Here is a 16,788-nt window from a genome sequence, read left to right as displayed (position 1 = left end):
TCACATGGGTCAAGTTCCATTCTATTGTTATTACAGCCTTTCTATCTTAAGTGACTTAGGTGGGTTAGTTACACAGCAATCAAGCGTTGTAATCTCTGTTGCCTCCCAAACCTCAACCTTAGCTCTGACCAGCAAAAATATAGAAGATTCAGGCTCGAATGTAGTAAATTGGAGGGCAATGCCTGCAGTGAGCTTGCTCTCCAGTAATGAAGTCTAAGGAATTCTAGTATACATAGAAAGAACAGGGACAACCACAGGGCTGCTTAGCCGGTTCAGCTGCCCTCCTCGAGCTTCTTGTGAAATAATGAGGTGGCTGCAGATTTCAGTGTTTCTAGATACACAGATAAAGTGTTATGACAATTTAACGGAAAGTAAGATTATTTCAGGTTTAGGGAAATGGGGAAGTGCTTTGTCAAGGATGCAGACTTGAAATGGGCTATGTTATGGGACATGCCAGATAAGTAGACAGGAGGGTTTAAAGACATTAAAAGCACATAATGTACAGGGCCATGCATAAGGACAGGGTACTGAGAAAACTTGAGCACATATGGTAATTTTTAAAATTTCAATAGCTTTAGAGGTACAAGTGGCTTTTGGTTACGTGGATGAATTGTATAGTGGTGAGGTCTGGGCTTTAGTGTACCCGTCACCCAGATAATATACATTGTATTACCCACTAGGTGATTTTTCATTCCTTAACCCCCTTATCACCCTCTCCGTCTCTGAGTCTTCAATGTCCATTCTGCATATACAGTAATTCTGATTAGGTGAATTTGGATGAGTTCCCGAAGGAGAATATTGGGAGGTAATTAGGAAGAACTTGCTCAACCTGCCTCCCATGTTTCAAGACAACTTGGATCCTCCTTAGCAAGCCTGTGAGGTGAACAGGGCAGGAGGAATGATCTTCCCTAAAGAGCTAAGGGAATTTCAGCTCAGAGAAGTGGACTGCCTTACTCAGAGTCTGCCACGGCTAGGGAGGGTGAGACCAGGAATGAAGGCTCACTTTTCTGGATATTTCTTTTTATTTTTCAACGTTGCCTATAGCTTGTGACCTCTGATGCTCCAACAAACCAAGGTGGAGATGACAAAGCCTGAAGAAAGGGAGCCACCTCTGTAGGGGCTACTCTGCCTCTGATTGGGTCTTGCCTACTCCTTCCTCTGCCCAGGGCATCCTCGGTGCAGAAATGTTGGAAGGCCTCAGGAATAGCCAACGGGGAATGAGATTGACCAGTTAGGGCCTCACAGGGATAACATTCTGTTGGGAGCTGGCAGAAAATAATTTCCTATGCAAACAAATAATTTCATTTCGAAATGTGTGTTGTGAAAATTGTCAATTGAGGCTTAAGAACCTCACCAGGTCACTCAGAGGCTTCCCTCGGGGCTGTTGGGAGGGAACATTATTTTTTGTTAGTGGCGCACTGAACAGAAAGCAACCAAAACGCTAAAAACATGTGACTTCCAGGGTCATCTCCTCCTTCCTACCATTATGCCGGGAGGTATGAAGAGCAAACAGACATCACACTGGGGACAAAAATGTGGGGAAAGAAATGTGGAGTGGGAATGTCTTGATGTTAACTAGTCCTTGGATCTAGTCCATTTCTGTCCTTTCTGGTTACATTACAACAAATTTCCTTCTCTCCCGCCTGAGCTCATTTGAATTGGGGTTTGTCTTTTCACACCCAAAGAGTGCTGGTTCAATCTGTAAGTCCCTTGTCCCTCTGAAACCTTTACTGGATCTGCAGCAGTTTCCAGTGAGATAACCTATGTATCAGTCTGACTTGGTGTGTTTGGCCTGTTAAAATACTAGGCCAGGCCTGGTGGCTCACGCCTGTAATCCCAGCATTTTGGGAGGCCAAGGCGGGCAGATCACTTAAGTTCAAGAGTTCAAGGCCAGCCTGGCCAACATAGTGAAACCCCATCTCTACCAAAAATATAAAAAATTAGCCAGGCATTGTGGTATGTGCCTGTAATCCCAGCTACTTGGGAGGCTGAGGCAGGAGAATCGCTTGAACCCGGCAGGCAGAGGTTGCAGTGAGCTGTGATCGCGTCACTGCACTCCAGCCTGGGAGATGGACTTCATCTCAAAAAAACAAACAACAACAAAAAGTATTATAAACCTGGCAGCTTAGAAACAGCAGAAATTTATGTCTCACAGTTCTGGAGTCTGGGGAGTCCAAGACTGAGGCACTGGCAGATTCAGTATCTGGAGAGGCCCATTTTCTTGTCTTAATGCTGTATCCTCACATGGTCCAAAGAGCAATGCACTCTTTTACAAGGGAACGAATCCCATTTGTGAGGGCTCCACCTTCGAGACTGAATCACTTTCCAAAGTCCCCACCTCCTAACACCATCACCCGAGGGCTTAGGATTTCAACACATAAATTTTGGAGGAATACAAACATTCAGACTGTACCACCACCCATGTTATGTATACAATAAATATGAGTTTCCACCTGATGCTAAGGTAAGGTACTTTCCCCGTTGTCCAATGGGGAGATTAATTCCTACTACAGCAGGGTAATTGTAAGTAGAGGGCCTGTGGAGCCTAAATGCCTGAGTTCAAAGCCTGGCTCTCCCAACCACTAGCAGTGTGACTGTCAGCAAGTTTCTTGCATTCTCTGTGCCTCAGTTATTCTACGAATGGTGATGGTAATGGTAGGACCTAACTCTGAGGTTCATTGTGAGAATGAAATGGATGCATTAGCAATACAGCATTTAGAAGAAAGTGTGACACACAGTGAGTGCTCAGCACATGCCAGGCCTTACGATTAACTCCTCCCTCCTAGATTTGCCAAGAACATCATGGGAGAGCAATGAAATCACCAAGAAGTTTACAGACCACCACTGTAAGCCTTTAGGAAAAGAAGAATTTTCTGTATTTCATTTCCAATTTTAAACCAAGCACAAAGTTTTCTTTTTCTTTCTTCATGCTTGATAAAACAAAAAGTGAATAACAACAACAACAAAAACTTTCCGGGTAGAACTCTTTCACAAAATTGGTTAAATCCACATTGATAAAAGGAAATCTTTCCTAGTGTTAGTCTTCTGAGGGAAGATGATTTATCTCTCCTATTCTCATTCCTGTTTTCTTTAAGATTGTCCCAGGCTGGGCTCGGGAGCTCACGTCTATAATCCCAGCACTTTGGGAGGCTGAGGCGGGTGGATCACGAGGTCAGGAGTTCGAGAGTAGCCTGACCAATATGATGAAACCCCATCTCTACTAAAAATACAAAAACAAAAGTAGCCGAGCGTGGTGGCGCATGCCTGTAGTCCCAGCTACTCGGGAGGCTGAAGCTGAAGAATCTCTTGAACCCGGGAGGTGGAGGTTGCAGTAAACTGTGATTGCGCCACTGCACTCCAGTCTGGGTGACAGAGTGAGACTCAGTCTCAAAAGAAAAAAAAAAAAAGATTGTCCCCAGATAATACATTTGCTATTAATTGTTTTAAAACTCTGCTACATGGATGACATTTCATTAATTTTAACAGGTGGTAGGAAGCAAGACAGGGGCCATTAGTCACATGGTCTTTCCTGTTTTTTTTTTTTTTTTTTGAGACGGAGTCTCACTCTGCTGCCCAGGCTGGATTGCAGCGGCACAATCTCTGCTCACTGCAAACTCTGCCTCCTAGGTTCAAACAATTCTCCTTCCTCAGCCTCCCAAGTAGCTGGAATTATAGGCATGTGCATTGGTGCCCAGCTAACTTTTTGTAGTTTTAGTAGAGATGGGGTTTCAACATATTGACCAGGTTGGTCTTGAACTCTTGACCTCAAGTGATCCACCCACCTCGGCCTCCTAAAGTGCTGGGATTACAGGCATGAGCCACCGTGCCCGGCATTGGTTTCTAATGATGGGGTCAAAGCTGAAATATTGTCCTGAAGAGACTTTTAAAAAAGATTATACTTAAGCTCTTGCATATTGAATAATCTTTTCCAGGGGGACAAGGAATGTTTGCTAATATCAGATCTTAACATCTGTTTAAACCTTTTCTTTTTTTTTTTTTTTTGAGATGGAATCTCACTCTGTCACCAGGCTGGAGTGTAGTGGCATGATCTTGGCTCACTGCAACCTCCACCTTCCAGATTCAAGCGATTCTCCTGCTTCAACCTCCCAAGTAGCTGGGACTACAGGCACATGCCACCACGCCCAGCTACTTTTTGTATTTTTAGTAGAGACGGGGTTTCACCATGTTGGCCAGGCTGTTCTTGAACTCCTGGCCTCGTGATCCACCCACTTTGGCATCCCAAAGTGCTGGGATTATAGGCATGAGCCACCATGCCTGGCCCATTTGTTTAAACCTTTTGTGTTTATTGTATATGTGAACTGTGGGCAATGTTTCCTTCCAGAAAAGCAAAGAAATGTGTTTGGATACACATATGAGAGTGAAAGAAGGAAAGGGGGAGAAAAGAGAAAGAGAGATAAATGCCAATCAAGCAGGAGGAGAAGGAAGCAGACAGGGAAGGTGTGAAAAAAACCCATGGGTTAATTGTCTCTGTTCTCTAGTCTTTAAAGTTTAGTTTATCATGTAAACATGTACGGTGATTTTTAGAAACATATAAACATTTGTAGAACAAAAAGGAAAGATCTGGAAATTGAAATTGAAATCTCCCTTCTCTGAGATTTCACAGAAGGGTTGACAAACATGACTTATAAAACTGAGATGCAGGGCCGATGTTTGGCAGCAGTTAAGCTCTGCAGGTTGTTTAAGGCAAGTGCCTCCTTGGCTGGCCAGGGCCGGTGTTCTACCAATCTCATTCTTGCTTAGGTGCCTACGGAGATCGGCACAGATGAACAGGGTATTCTCTGGATGGCAGGGACTTGACATGACTCTTTCTGTGTTCCCAGAATGCAACACTGAGTCTAACATACTAACATATTAATTAATATGTTTAATATTAACATACTAATAATATTAATATTAACATACATATTAATTAATATGTTAATTAATTTACATATTAATTAATATGTTAATTAATTAACATATTAATTGTAGGCCTACAATTAATGCTCGGACAATAAATAAGTAAATGAGCAGCGGGTGCTGAATGATTCCCCCCAATATGTCCGTGTCCTAATCCCAGAATCTAGAATATGACCTTACATTATAAAAGAGTTAATACTATTTTATATGGTATAATACAGGATAAAGTTAAGGATCCTGAGAGGGGGTGCTTATCCGAGGTTATCCCAGTAGGCCCTAAAAGCAATCATGTGTTTCTTCATAAGATAGGAGCGGTGGGAGATTTTGATCAGAGAAGAGAAGGTCACGTGACCATAGGAGGAGGAGAGTGTCACGTGACCATAGAAAGGAGACGGTCATGTGACCATAGAGGCTGAGACTGGAGTGACATGGCCATAAACCAAGGAAGACAAGGATTGCTGGCAGCCGCGGAAAGCTGGAAGAGGTCAGGGGTGACTCTCCCCTGGAGTCTCCGGCAGGAGTGTGGCCCTGCTGATACCATGATGTTGGACTTCTGTCCTCTAGCACTGTGAAACAATACATTTCAGTTGTTTTAAACCGCGAAGTTTCTGGGGAAGTGGTACTTATTAAGCACCTGCCTCTATGTGTCTGCCACTATTTACATCAACTCATGTCACACTCAAAATAACTCCCGAGAGTTAGGCATTGCTGCATCATCTGTGTGGTTAAATTCAAAAGCGGCAAGATAGCTACAAAACGACATGAAATTAAAGTAATCTTCGAAGATGCTGTTTCTCATGTTTTTCCTGCTGAGTTGGGTGAAGATGCTTTCTTTAATTGGACCCTGGCTAAAGTAGCTAGTTGTTGGCTTGCATTTAGCAGAGCCTTGCTAATCTTGTTTTAAAGAGGTGTGATTCTTCCTCAGCAAGACAAAAGGCTCAGGCTGTGAAAAGCATGAGGGAACTGAGTGAAATCCAGACCCTCTTTCTCTTACACATCTCCCTCAGAGGGAAAGCAGGAAGAAACCACCTGTGAATTGTCATTTTTTACCCACTCACTGGCACACAGTAAGCTCCAAGTAAGTGTTAACTATTCTTTAACTGTGATTCAACCTGCAATGTTTTCCAACGGGTGGGGGATTGCTTGTATTCCCCACGGTGTTATTTGAGTCTGTCTATGGAAGCAAGACATGAGAATAGGGCCTGGAGGCAGGGAATCTAAGGACTTCCTAGAACCAAATCAAATGGAAACACTTCAGTTGTAACAGGATATATCCTTTCTATTTACATAGGGCCTACACTGAGTAAATGACTTTGTAACTTTACTTCATCCTCTTCGTTTACATAGGATGAACACCAAGTAACCAATGGAAACCTCTAGCAGATATTTAAACCGCAGAAAATTCTGTAAGGGGGCCCCCTGTGCCTGGGCCGCTCCCATCCTGTGGAGTGCACTTCCATTTTCAATAAATCTCTGTTTTTGTTGCTTCATACTTTCCTTGCTTTGTTTGTGTGTTTTGCCAATTCTTGGCTCAAGACGCCAAGAATCTGCATACCTTCAACTGGTAATGGAAGTCAATGTTTTGCAAAACATACTGCATCCCAGAATTGCCATTTACTAGCTGTGACTTTGGGCCGGATACTTAGCATTTCTGTGCCTCAGTGTCACAGTTTGTTAAATTGAAATATTGACAGCACCTATCCCAGAGGTTGGCTATGAGGATTCAATAGATCAAATTAGTTATTAATGGCTAACTGCACAGAATAGCTCTAGTACATATAAAACCCCACCAAAACTCAGGATTCTGCCTTGGATTTCTTTCTCATTGCTTGATTTATGTATATATATTTATATTATTAGTGAATGCTTTCATTGATTCATTCTTTCACCTGTGGAAATGTACGTTAACACATATGGAAAAAAAAAATAAGGAATGCAAAGGAGGAGAAAATTCCAGATGAACACAGAAAGGAGCTTCTTAAAGCAGACATTTGGTTCTCTCAGGGTTCCTTGGTGACGGTAATTAGAGCAGCTCATCTGGAGGCGGAGGGTCTAATCTATGGCCTGCCATAGGAGTTGCTACTTATTTGCCGAGACAGTCAGTGAACCGGCTGACAGTCTGATTAAGCTATTAGGATATTATCACAGAGTCACTCTACTTCCTTTTCTTTATTAGCAGACCAAAGTAGGGCATGTTGGAAAAAAAAGCTGTAACTATCTCAGGTCTCAGTTTCCTCGCCAGTAAATGAGGTTCATTAAGATGTCCTTTCCAGAGCTTTTTCAAGAACTCCATGTGAGAGCAAATTAAACAGCATTTGGCCCAAGGGCCTGGCACATGCAAAGGCACACCACGTCCACGTCCTCTATTCTCAGAGGAAAAAAAACCCTTAAACCCAAGCATTTAGGAATTATATAATGCTTTCCTGGCCGGGCGCGGTGGCTCATGTCTGTAATACCAGCACTTTGGGAGGCCAAGGTGGGCGGATCACCTGAGGTCAGGAGTTCCAGACCAACCTGACCAAAATGGAGAAACCCCATCTCTACTAAAAATACATAATTAGCCAGGTGTGGTGGCACATGCCTGTAATCCCAGCTACTCGGGAGGCTGAGGCAGGAGAATGACTTGAACAAGGGAGGCAGAGGTTGCGGTGAGCCAAGATCATGCCACTGCACTCCAGCCTGGGCAACAAGAACAAGACCCTGTCTCAAAATAAATAAAGAAAGAAAGAAGAATTATATAATGCTTTCCTAAAGATGAGAAATTCTATGAGCTGAGACAAGATATAGGAGGATCAAGGGACATTGAGTTAGAAAGTCCATTACCATAGGTATCTTAGGGGGACTATATCCTACTTATTAAAATGACTCAGTGATAGTGACGAAAATATAACTAAAATTTATCATGACCTTGATAGGTCCCAGGCACTAAGTGTTTTACATTTATTAACTTGTCAATCCTCTCCACAAAATGAAGAACTGGCCACTTCTCTCTTTCGTGTTAACATAGCACTTTCTTAATGTGACTGTAACTGGTAGATTTATGTATTAATCTATGGATTCACTTATGCACTTGTTCGTGTCACAGTGTTCCCGAGCTATAGCAAAGGGTGGTGAACTGACCCCATGGTCACCTCACAGGTGCTGACTACTCCTCTCCGAGCCTGAAAAAAGTGCTCTGGGTGAGACACGGGATTTAAGCTGGAATCTTTATGCAGCCTGCACATCGATTTCACACGTGTGCCTACCTGAGGCCTGTTGGCAGCCCTAACAATGTGCCCTATTTTGTTACTTGTTGAAAAACAATCGGTATCTGTGTGAAAGTTCTGGTTTTTTCCTGTATTAGTTTGTCAAGGTTACCGTAACTAAGCACTACAGATGAGGTGGCTTAAACAACAGAAATGTCTTTCTTCGCAGTTCTCGAGGCTGAAGTCCCAAGATCAAGGTGTTGGAAGGCTGCTTTCTCCCACGACCTCTCTCCTTGGTTTGCGGATGGTCGTCCCTTCCCCGTGTCCTCACATGGTCACCCCTCTGTGTGTGTCTCCTCTTGTCACAAGGACATCAGTCATATTGGATTAGGACTCATCCCAATAACCTCATTTAACCTTAATTATCTCTTTCAAAGCCCTATCTTCAAGTACAGTCACATTCTGGGCCTCTGGGGGTTAGGACTTCAATGTGCGGGTTTTTTGGAGTGAGGGAGGCACGATTCAGCCCCTAACAATGCACACCCACAGATAAAACTGCAACCTGGAGATGCTAAACGGGATTCACGAAATTATTGAAGTCTAGGCTTTAAAATAACATTTACATTTGAGGAAATTAAAGCCCAGGGAAGTTAAGTCACCGGCCTGAGCTCACATCCTTAGATATGGTGGCTCATAACTAACTTCGTTCCTTCCTTCCAATACCCCTTCCTTCATCAACAGAAGAGTTACAAGAGCAGCCTCTCCTTCCCCCTTCCGTTACTGCCTGTGTGTCTTTGGCCATTTATTTAATTTTCTGAGCCTCAGTTTTCCTACATCTAAGATAGGAAAAATCATGACTCCAAAGAGTTGTTGAGGATCAAAATAAGATAATGCTGGCCAGGCACAGTGTGGCTCATGTCTGTAATCCCAGCACTTTGGGAGGCCGAGGCAGGCAGATCATCTGAAGTCAGGAGTTTGAGACCAGCCTGACCGACATGGTGAAACCCTGTCTTTACCAAAAAATATATATAAAATTAGCTGGGTTTGGCGGTGCATGCCTGTAATTCTGGCTACTCAGGAGGCTGAGGCAGGAGAATCACTTGAACTGGGAGGAGGAGGTTGCAATGAACTGAGATCATGCCCCTGTACTCCAGCCTGGGTGACAGTATGACTCTGTCTCAAAATAATAGTAATAGTAATGCAGATAGACTAGGCCTGGCAAATACATATTCAGTGAAAATTTGCCCTTTCTTGTGGATTGATTTCTGTTATTCACGAATATTTTAATTGATTCATTCTTTTGCCCCCATCAGCAGATCTGTACTGAGGACAGGCATGCTCAACATAGCCCGAATGCTGTGGCTGGTTTCACATTCATTTTGGGGACACAAATCTATAGATAAGGAATTCTGACAGATATCAGAAATGTCTGCAGTGGGCATTTCAGTGCTGAGGAGGGAAAGGAATTTGGCATTAGCGTATGCTCCTCTGGAGGCTTCCTGGGAGGCAGAGGTTAGATGTGTCTTGTAAAATGAGTTTTCTTTAATAGGCAAGGCAGGGAATTGGGGGTGCATGAAATGGTCAAAACTGGCCGCTGGCCTGGTAGGCCAAAGTGTAAGATGTGCAGATATTTGTGGAAGGGGTGGGGAGGTCAGCCTACATCCCCCTTCTTCAGGGCAGCATCCTCCTCCTCCAGGGCAACATCCCCCAAACTCTTCCTTTATTTGTTGGGCTTAGCCTGGAACAGGGAGGCTGTTAAGTTATACCCACCTCATCTCCTCTGAGTCCTGTCCCCAGGGCAAACTGCTGATTCCTCTCCAGGAAGCGGATTTTTACATTGTAGACTTTGTTCCCATGAAACACAACCAAAACATAGGGCTCTTCCTTGGATTTTGTGGAACAATCTCGGACCAAGAAAGTACCATCCTGAAACAAAAAGAGTAACAGTCATCTTTTCAGGCATGCCAGCATTCTGCCCTTGTAATGGTGGCAACAATGATGTTTGCATGCATGAGATTCCCAGATGGATTTAGTTTTCGGTAAACCACTTTAATTCAGTAAGTTTGTACTGAGTGTCTGCGTGTCTACGGGTTCTTGTCATTTTCTGAGATGTGTACCAGTTGGATCTTGACACTCTCTTCTTGAAAGTCTTTCATCAAGGCCAGGTGTGGTGGCTCACCCCTGTAATCCCAGCACTTTGGGAGGCCAAGGCAGGCGGATCATCTGAGGTCAGGAGTTTGAAACCAGCCTGGCCAACACGGAAAAACCCCATCTCTACTAAAAATACAAAAATTAGCCAGGCGTGGTGGTGGTGCGTGCCTGTAATCCCAGCTACTCAGGAGGCTGAGGCAGGAGAATCACTTGAACCTGGGAGGCAGAGATTGCAGTGAGCCCAGATCGTGCCACTACACTTCAGCCTGAGCAACAGAGCAGGACTCGGGTTCCAAAACAGAAACAAAAACAAAAAAGAAAAAAGCTCTCATCATTTCCTACTGACCTAGGCATAGTGCCCATGAACTTAGCATGACCAACCTATCTTGCAGTTTGGTATCTCATTGCTCCTGCAGCTTTCTGCCTCTGACTCCTGGCTCCAGCCAAGCCACCATTCCCCAAAGGCACCATCTGCTTTGGGGCTCCCAGATTTTGCCTGATGTATAGTCTGTTTTCACACTTCTATAAAGAAATACCTGAGATTGGGTAATTTATAAAGGAAAGAGGTTTAATTGACTCACAGTTCCACATGGCTGGGGAAGCCTCAGGAAACTTATAATCACACGGAAGGCGAAGGGGAAGCAAGCTTGGACCTTCTCACATGGCAGCAGGAGAGAGCAGAGTGAGGAGTGAAGGGAGAGGAGCCCCTTATAGAACTATCATATCTCACGAGAACTCACTCACTAAAACAGCATGGGGGAAACTGCCCCCATGATCCAGTCACCAGGTCTCTCCCTAGACACGTGGGATTATGGGGATTACAATTCAAGGTGAGATCTGTGTAGGGTCACAGCCGAACCACGTCACATGTGCTACTCCCTCTGCATGGAAAAGCCCTTCTCCTGCTCGCTTCTTGATGTATTCATCTCTCAATGTTCATATCTTTCCTCTTCTGCCTGGTGCTTGGGTGTTATTCTAGAGATAGTGGGAGCCACAGCAGGCTTTGAGCAGAGAAAGCTTTTACCTAATAAGTTGGACTTCTGTGTGCAAAGATGTCTATGCAGGATTAGGGTTCCTGAACGAGACATGGGGCTTCTAAGTCATGGATATCAAACTGAATGGAGAGGCCCTTTATAGGAGGAGGAATTGTAGCCTATGTTGAGGTGAGGGCAAGTACAGGGCAAGGAAGAGAAGACACAAAAGGCCTGGAGATGTCTGAAAGATGACGGAAGACCAGGAGATTCAGAGTGACAGAAGCCAAGAGGTGGAGACTGAGGGTTTCCAAAAGCAGGTCAACAGCGTCAAATGGTCCAAGAGCTGAGAATAGGACAATGATTAGAAATAATTTGTACACTCCAGGGAATAATTCAGAATGATACTAAGATCTGGTTGTAAAAGACTGAGAAATGGAGCAGTCCTCCTGAACATGAACGCATCTACCAGGCTTAGTTTTGTTGTTACATTGTGTTATTTATATAATGAAAATGAAAAATCTGTAAGTGTAATTGTGTGTATTGTATAGATGGTTATAAGTGATCTATGAAGAATAGAGGCCGGGTGCGGTGCCTGACACCTGTATTCCTAACACTTGGGAGGCCCAGGCAGGTGGATCACTTGAGGTCAGGAGTTCGAGACCAGCCTGGCCAACATGGGGAAACCTCATCTCTACTACAAATACAAAAATCAGCCAGGCATAGTAGCATGTGCCTGTTATCCCAGCTACTCCAGAGGCTGAGGCAGGAGAATCGCTTGAACCCAGGAGGAGGAGGTTGCAGTGAACTGAGATCTCACCACTGCATTCCATCCTGGGTGACAGAGTGAGACCCTGTCTCAAAAAAAAAAAAAAAAGCATGATAAATATAGATAATATATGTAGTGATTTATAGCTATAATAATAAATTATGATATATAATTCTCTATATTTTATAATAGCTATATATAATTATATATTTCTATAATGAATACTTATATAATGTAATACTATATAATACAACATGGCAATACTTTAAGTATACAAAATTTATAAATAATATTGTAACATGATAGTGATGTTATGATGATACTGGTAGCTAAGGTGCATTGAGAATTGCCAAGCACTTTGCACACATTGTTTCATTTAGAGGAATTTTTTTTTTTTTTTTTTTTTTTTTTTGTGATGGAGTCTCGCTCTGTTGCCGGGGCTGGAGTGCAGTGGCACGATCTCAGCTCACTGCAACTTCCGCCTCCGGGGTTCAAGTGATTCTCCTGCCTCAGCCTCCTGAGTAACTGGGATAATAGGCACCCACCATCATGCCCGGCTAATTTTTGTCTTTTTTGTAGAGACGGGGTTTCACCATGTTGGCCAGGCTAGTCTCAAACTCCTGATCTTGTGATCTGCCCACCTCAGCCTCCCAAAGTGCTGGGATTATAGGTGTGAGCCACCATGCCTGGCTCATTTACAGGTGCTTTTTTTTTTTTTTTTTGAGACGGCGTCTTGCTCTGTCGCCCAGGCTAGAGTGCAGTGGCGTGATCTCGGCTCACAGCAAGCTCTGCCTCCCAGGTTCACGCCATTCTCCTGCCTCAGCCTCCCAACTAGCTGGGACTACAGGTGCCCGCCACCACACCCGGCTAATTTTTTTGTATTTTTAGTAGAAACGGGGTTTCACTGTGTTAGCCAGGATGGTCTCGATCTCCTGACCTCGTGATCTACCCGCCTCGGCTTCCCAAAGTACTGGGATTACAGGCGTGAGCCACTGTACCCAGCCTATTTACAGGTTCTTTACATAAACGTTGGGTTCTTTACATAAACATTGATGGAAAAATTTTATTCTTATTTTACAAGTAAAGGAATAAAGGTCTAAAGGCTTAAGTGACTCCCCTAAAGCATCACAGTTACTAAATGGAATACTGAAAAGCCAAACCAAATCCTCACCCTTTAAATACACAAGCCTCTGACTGTATAAAATAGGATGGCAGAATTTTCTGGAACTTGTTCTGCCTAAAATGTTTAGTCATAACTGAAGCCTTAATGTTCAAGCCCAGAGCACTGCCAAAGATCAGAAGGAGAGAAGAGGCCAAAACTCATGGCCAATTTTTGGGTTTATCCTCTTAAACTCTGAAATGATTTGTCAAAATAAATCTGAGTAATTCTGAAATTTAAAATAAATTATCTTTCATAAATGGGAAACACATTTTGACAGAACTGAGACAAACAGAAAAGTAGAATATGAAAAGGAAAATATGAAGTCATTTAACTGAGATTTTATTTTCTTAAGATTAAAATAAATTATACGTATAAGTTGCTATGGTATAAGTTTCTTGGGAAGAGGCAGAAGCACGCACACAGAAAGAGAGGAAGGGAGCATTTGCTGAGCGTCCAAATGCTGCCGGAAGAGCATCAGGTCACATGCATATTGCTTTTCCAGCACAATCCACACACGGGCTCCTGGAAGGAGGTCTGCTAAGACTAGTTCTTCTGATGGAAAACAGGCTTTGTGAGTGCAATGGTGCACTGGGCACGGATTAGCGAAGAACGACAGCCAGGGTTGGAATCTACCATCACCAGGTTCGCCACCCTACCAAGGCGTGGCCAGATTCCCTGGAAGGAGGAAAGGAGGGTCCTCAAGGAGCTGCATCAGCCAACCACCCAGGGTTCTCCACTCGGGCTGTGAAAAGAACTGTGAGGGCTACTAGAGTCAGCTGGGATTTTGTGAAAAGAGCACTGATCTTGAATGCATGTTCTATCAGTTTCTCTACTTTATGACCAACATATTGGCTTAGCCTCAGTTTCCTCATCTAAGAAATGGGATATTCCATTTATTCCGTGTATGTTCAAGATACTTGGTAAGCAATGGTATCATTTCCTATTGATGCTATAACACATTACCATGAAATTAGTAATGTAAAACAGAAATGTATTCTCTTACAGTTCTGGAGGTCAGAAGTCTAACATGAGTCTTGCTGGGTTAAAATCAATAGGAGAGACTTTGTTTCCATGACTTTTCCAGTTTCTGGAGGCCAACAAGATCCCTGGCTTGTGGCTCCCTCATTCATCTGACCTCTACTTTCATTATCACGTCTCTTCTCTGACTCTGAAACTCCTGGTTCCCTCTTACAAGGACCTTTGTGATTATATTGAACCCACCCAGATAATGCATAGTTACTTCCCCTTCTCAACATCCTTACCCTCACATCTGCAAAGTCCCCTTTTCTATGAAGGTGACATATTCATAGGTTCTGGGGATTAGGATGTGAATATCTTTGGAGTGGGCATGATTCTGTTTACCATAGCAACTTATACATATCATTTATTTAATTTTACAGCATCAATTCTGAGAGCTAGGTTTTATGAAAATTTATTGTAGACCTATCATTTATTCACTAATTAACTAATTTATTCATGTTTGGGTTACCTCTTTCAACAGTGCCCATTGTACTGATCAGCTGGGGATAGGTTTTGATGTTGCATCAGTCTTGAGACACTTTCTATAACTTCTAAGCAATCTCATAGTTCTCTGCACATAGTCATTGCTTGATAATCATTTGCTCTTTGGGATGATGGTTGTGGTAGTCATTTGACCTGATGACAAGTATTCCAGTTCTTTTCTCCTTTCAGTCACATGTAGGTTTGTACTTCCTCACCGTCTTTGAAGTTAAGTTTGGTCATGTGACTTCCTTTGGTCAAAAATGTGTAAGCGGAAGTAAACTATGTTACTTCTGAGAGGATGTATTACAAGTCAGAGTGTGAGGGTAGAAGCACACCATTGAGATGGAGCCCCAGCAGCCTGGGTTTATCCACCCAAACCCATCCTGAACATGGTTTGCAAGCAAAAGTAAAGTTTCATTATGTTAAACAATTGAGATCTTGGGGTTGTTACTGCAGCATAACCTACCATATCCTGACTTTTGCAGCCTTCACAATCCCTGCTCCTTTCTCGAAGAAGTGAGACATAAACACCCTACAGTACCTTGGGCAAACCTTGATTAAGGAGATAAACCTTGATGAAAGCAGAAGGAATCCCCTTCCATTGTGACCTCTATAGTCCAGTATCCATATTTCATCTTCAAAATAGTTCCTTAGGGTTGATTTTACTATGTTTCATTTTACAAATGAATAAATCTACATGGGAAGTTATTTAGAAACTTGAGAAAGCCACACAGCTGATAATTAGCACAACCAAGCCTCGGGCCTGAAGCTTTCCACGTTTTTTGTTTTTGAGACAAAGTCTTGCTCTGTGGCCCAGGCTGGAGTGCAGTGGCAGGATCTCGGCTCAAGGCAACCTCTGCCTGCCGGCTTCAAGCGATTCTCCTGTCTCAGCCTCCCGAGTAGCTGGGAATACAGGCACCCACCACCATGCCTGGCTAATTTTTGTATTTTTAGTAGAGACGGGGTTTCACCACGTTGGCCAGGCTGGTCTTGAACTCCTGACCTCAGGTGATCCACCCGCCTCGGCCTCCAAAGTTCTGGGATTACAGGCATGAACTGCCACGTCCGGTCCTCTTCATGTTTTTTTGTTTTTATTTTTTAATTTAATTTAGTTAATTAATTTTTGAGATAGTGTCTCACTCCATTGCCCAGACTGGAGTGCAGTGGCACAATCTTGGCTCACTGCAACCTCTGCCTCCCAGGTTCAGGCGATTCTCGTGTCTCTGCCTCCTGGGTAGCTGGGATTACAGGCGCCTGCCACCACGCCTGGCTAATTTTTGTATTTTTAGTAGAGGCAGGGTTTCACCATATTGACCGGGCTGGTCTCAAACTCTTGACCTCAGATGATCCACCCACCTTGGCCTCCCAAAGTGCTGGGATTATAGGCGTGAACCACTGCGCCCAGTCTTCTTCATGTTTTCTTGTTTTTTGTTTTTATTATTTTATTTTATTTTATTTATTTATTTTTGAGACAGCATCTCACTCTGTTGCCCAGGCTGGAGTGCAGTGGCACAGTCTTGGCTCACTGAAACCTCCACCTCACAGGTTCAAATGATTTTCGTGTCTCGGCCTCCTGAGTAGCTTGGATTATAGGCATGTGTCACCACACCTGGCTAATTTTTTTTTTTTTTTTTTTTTTTTTTTGTATTTTTAGTGGAAACTGGGTTTCACCATGTTGTTCAGGCTGGTCTCAAACTCTTCATCTCAAGTGAGCCACCTACCTCGGCCTCCCAAGGTGCTAGGATTACAGGTGTAAGCCACTACACCTGGCCTGAAACTCTCCATGTTAAATGCCTTTTTCAACTACAGCCTCCCAGCATCGAGAAATGCAGGGTGATGCAGGAAATAATACATGAAAGCAAGCTGCTGGTTACATCTTGTGACACACGAGCAGAGAACCTTAAGATGCCTATGGAAACAATGACGGTGGGCCATGTGAATGGCATTACCTTGTTCTCCTTCATGAATGCCTCTTCGACTGCCTGGCGGCTGTACTCTCCAATGTACCATTCATTGTGCTGCACATCCTGCAGAACAGAATCAATGACAAATATTTTAGGGTCAAAGGAAAGTATGAATTATTGATTAATTAATTCAAAATTTACTTTTGTTCCACCAGTGCCTAAT

The 16,788-nt window shown here is 43.4% G+C and overlaps 1 protein-coding gene across 2 annotated transcripts in view; it reads right to left on the bottom strand.

Moving 5' to 3' along the window:
* Positions 1 to 16,788, bottom strand: part of CLNK (cytokine dependent hematopoietic cell linker) — a 248,402-nt gene that overhangs the window by 3,037 nt on the left and 228,577 nt on the right. For both annotated transcript variants that reach the window (XM_008017899.3, XM_008017900.3), the window contains exons 17-18: positions 16,611 to 16,688; positions 9,876 to 10,031 (exon numbers count right to left, since the gene is read on the bottom strand). In XM_008017899.3, the coding sequence (XP_008016090.1) occupies positions 9,876 to 10,031; positions 16,611 to 16,688 (234 nt within the window). The remainder of the gene's footprint in view (positions 1 to 9,875; positions 10,032 to 16,610; positions 16,689 to 16,788) is intronic.

The sequence above is a fragment of the Chlorocebus sabaeus genome, chromosome 27 (genome assembly GCF_047675955.1).
Source record: "Chlorocebus sabaeus isolate Y175 chromosome 27, mChlSab1.0.hap1, whole genome shotgun sequence".
Classification (NCBI taxonomy): domain Eukaryota; kingdom Metazoa; phylum Chordata; class Mammalia; order Primates; family Cercopithecidae; genus Chlorocebus; species Chlorocebus sabaeus.
Note: the sequence above shows the minus strand (reverse complement) of the source record. Positions and strands in the feature narration are given on the sequence as shown.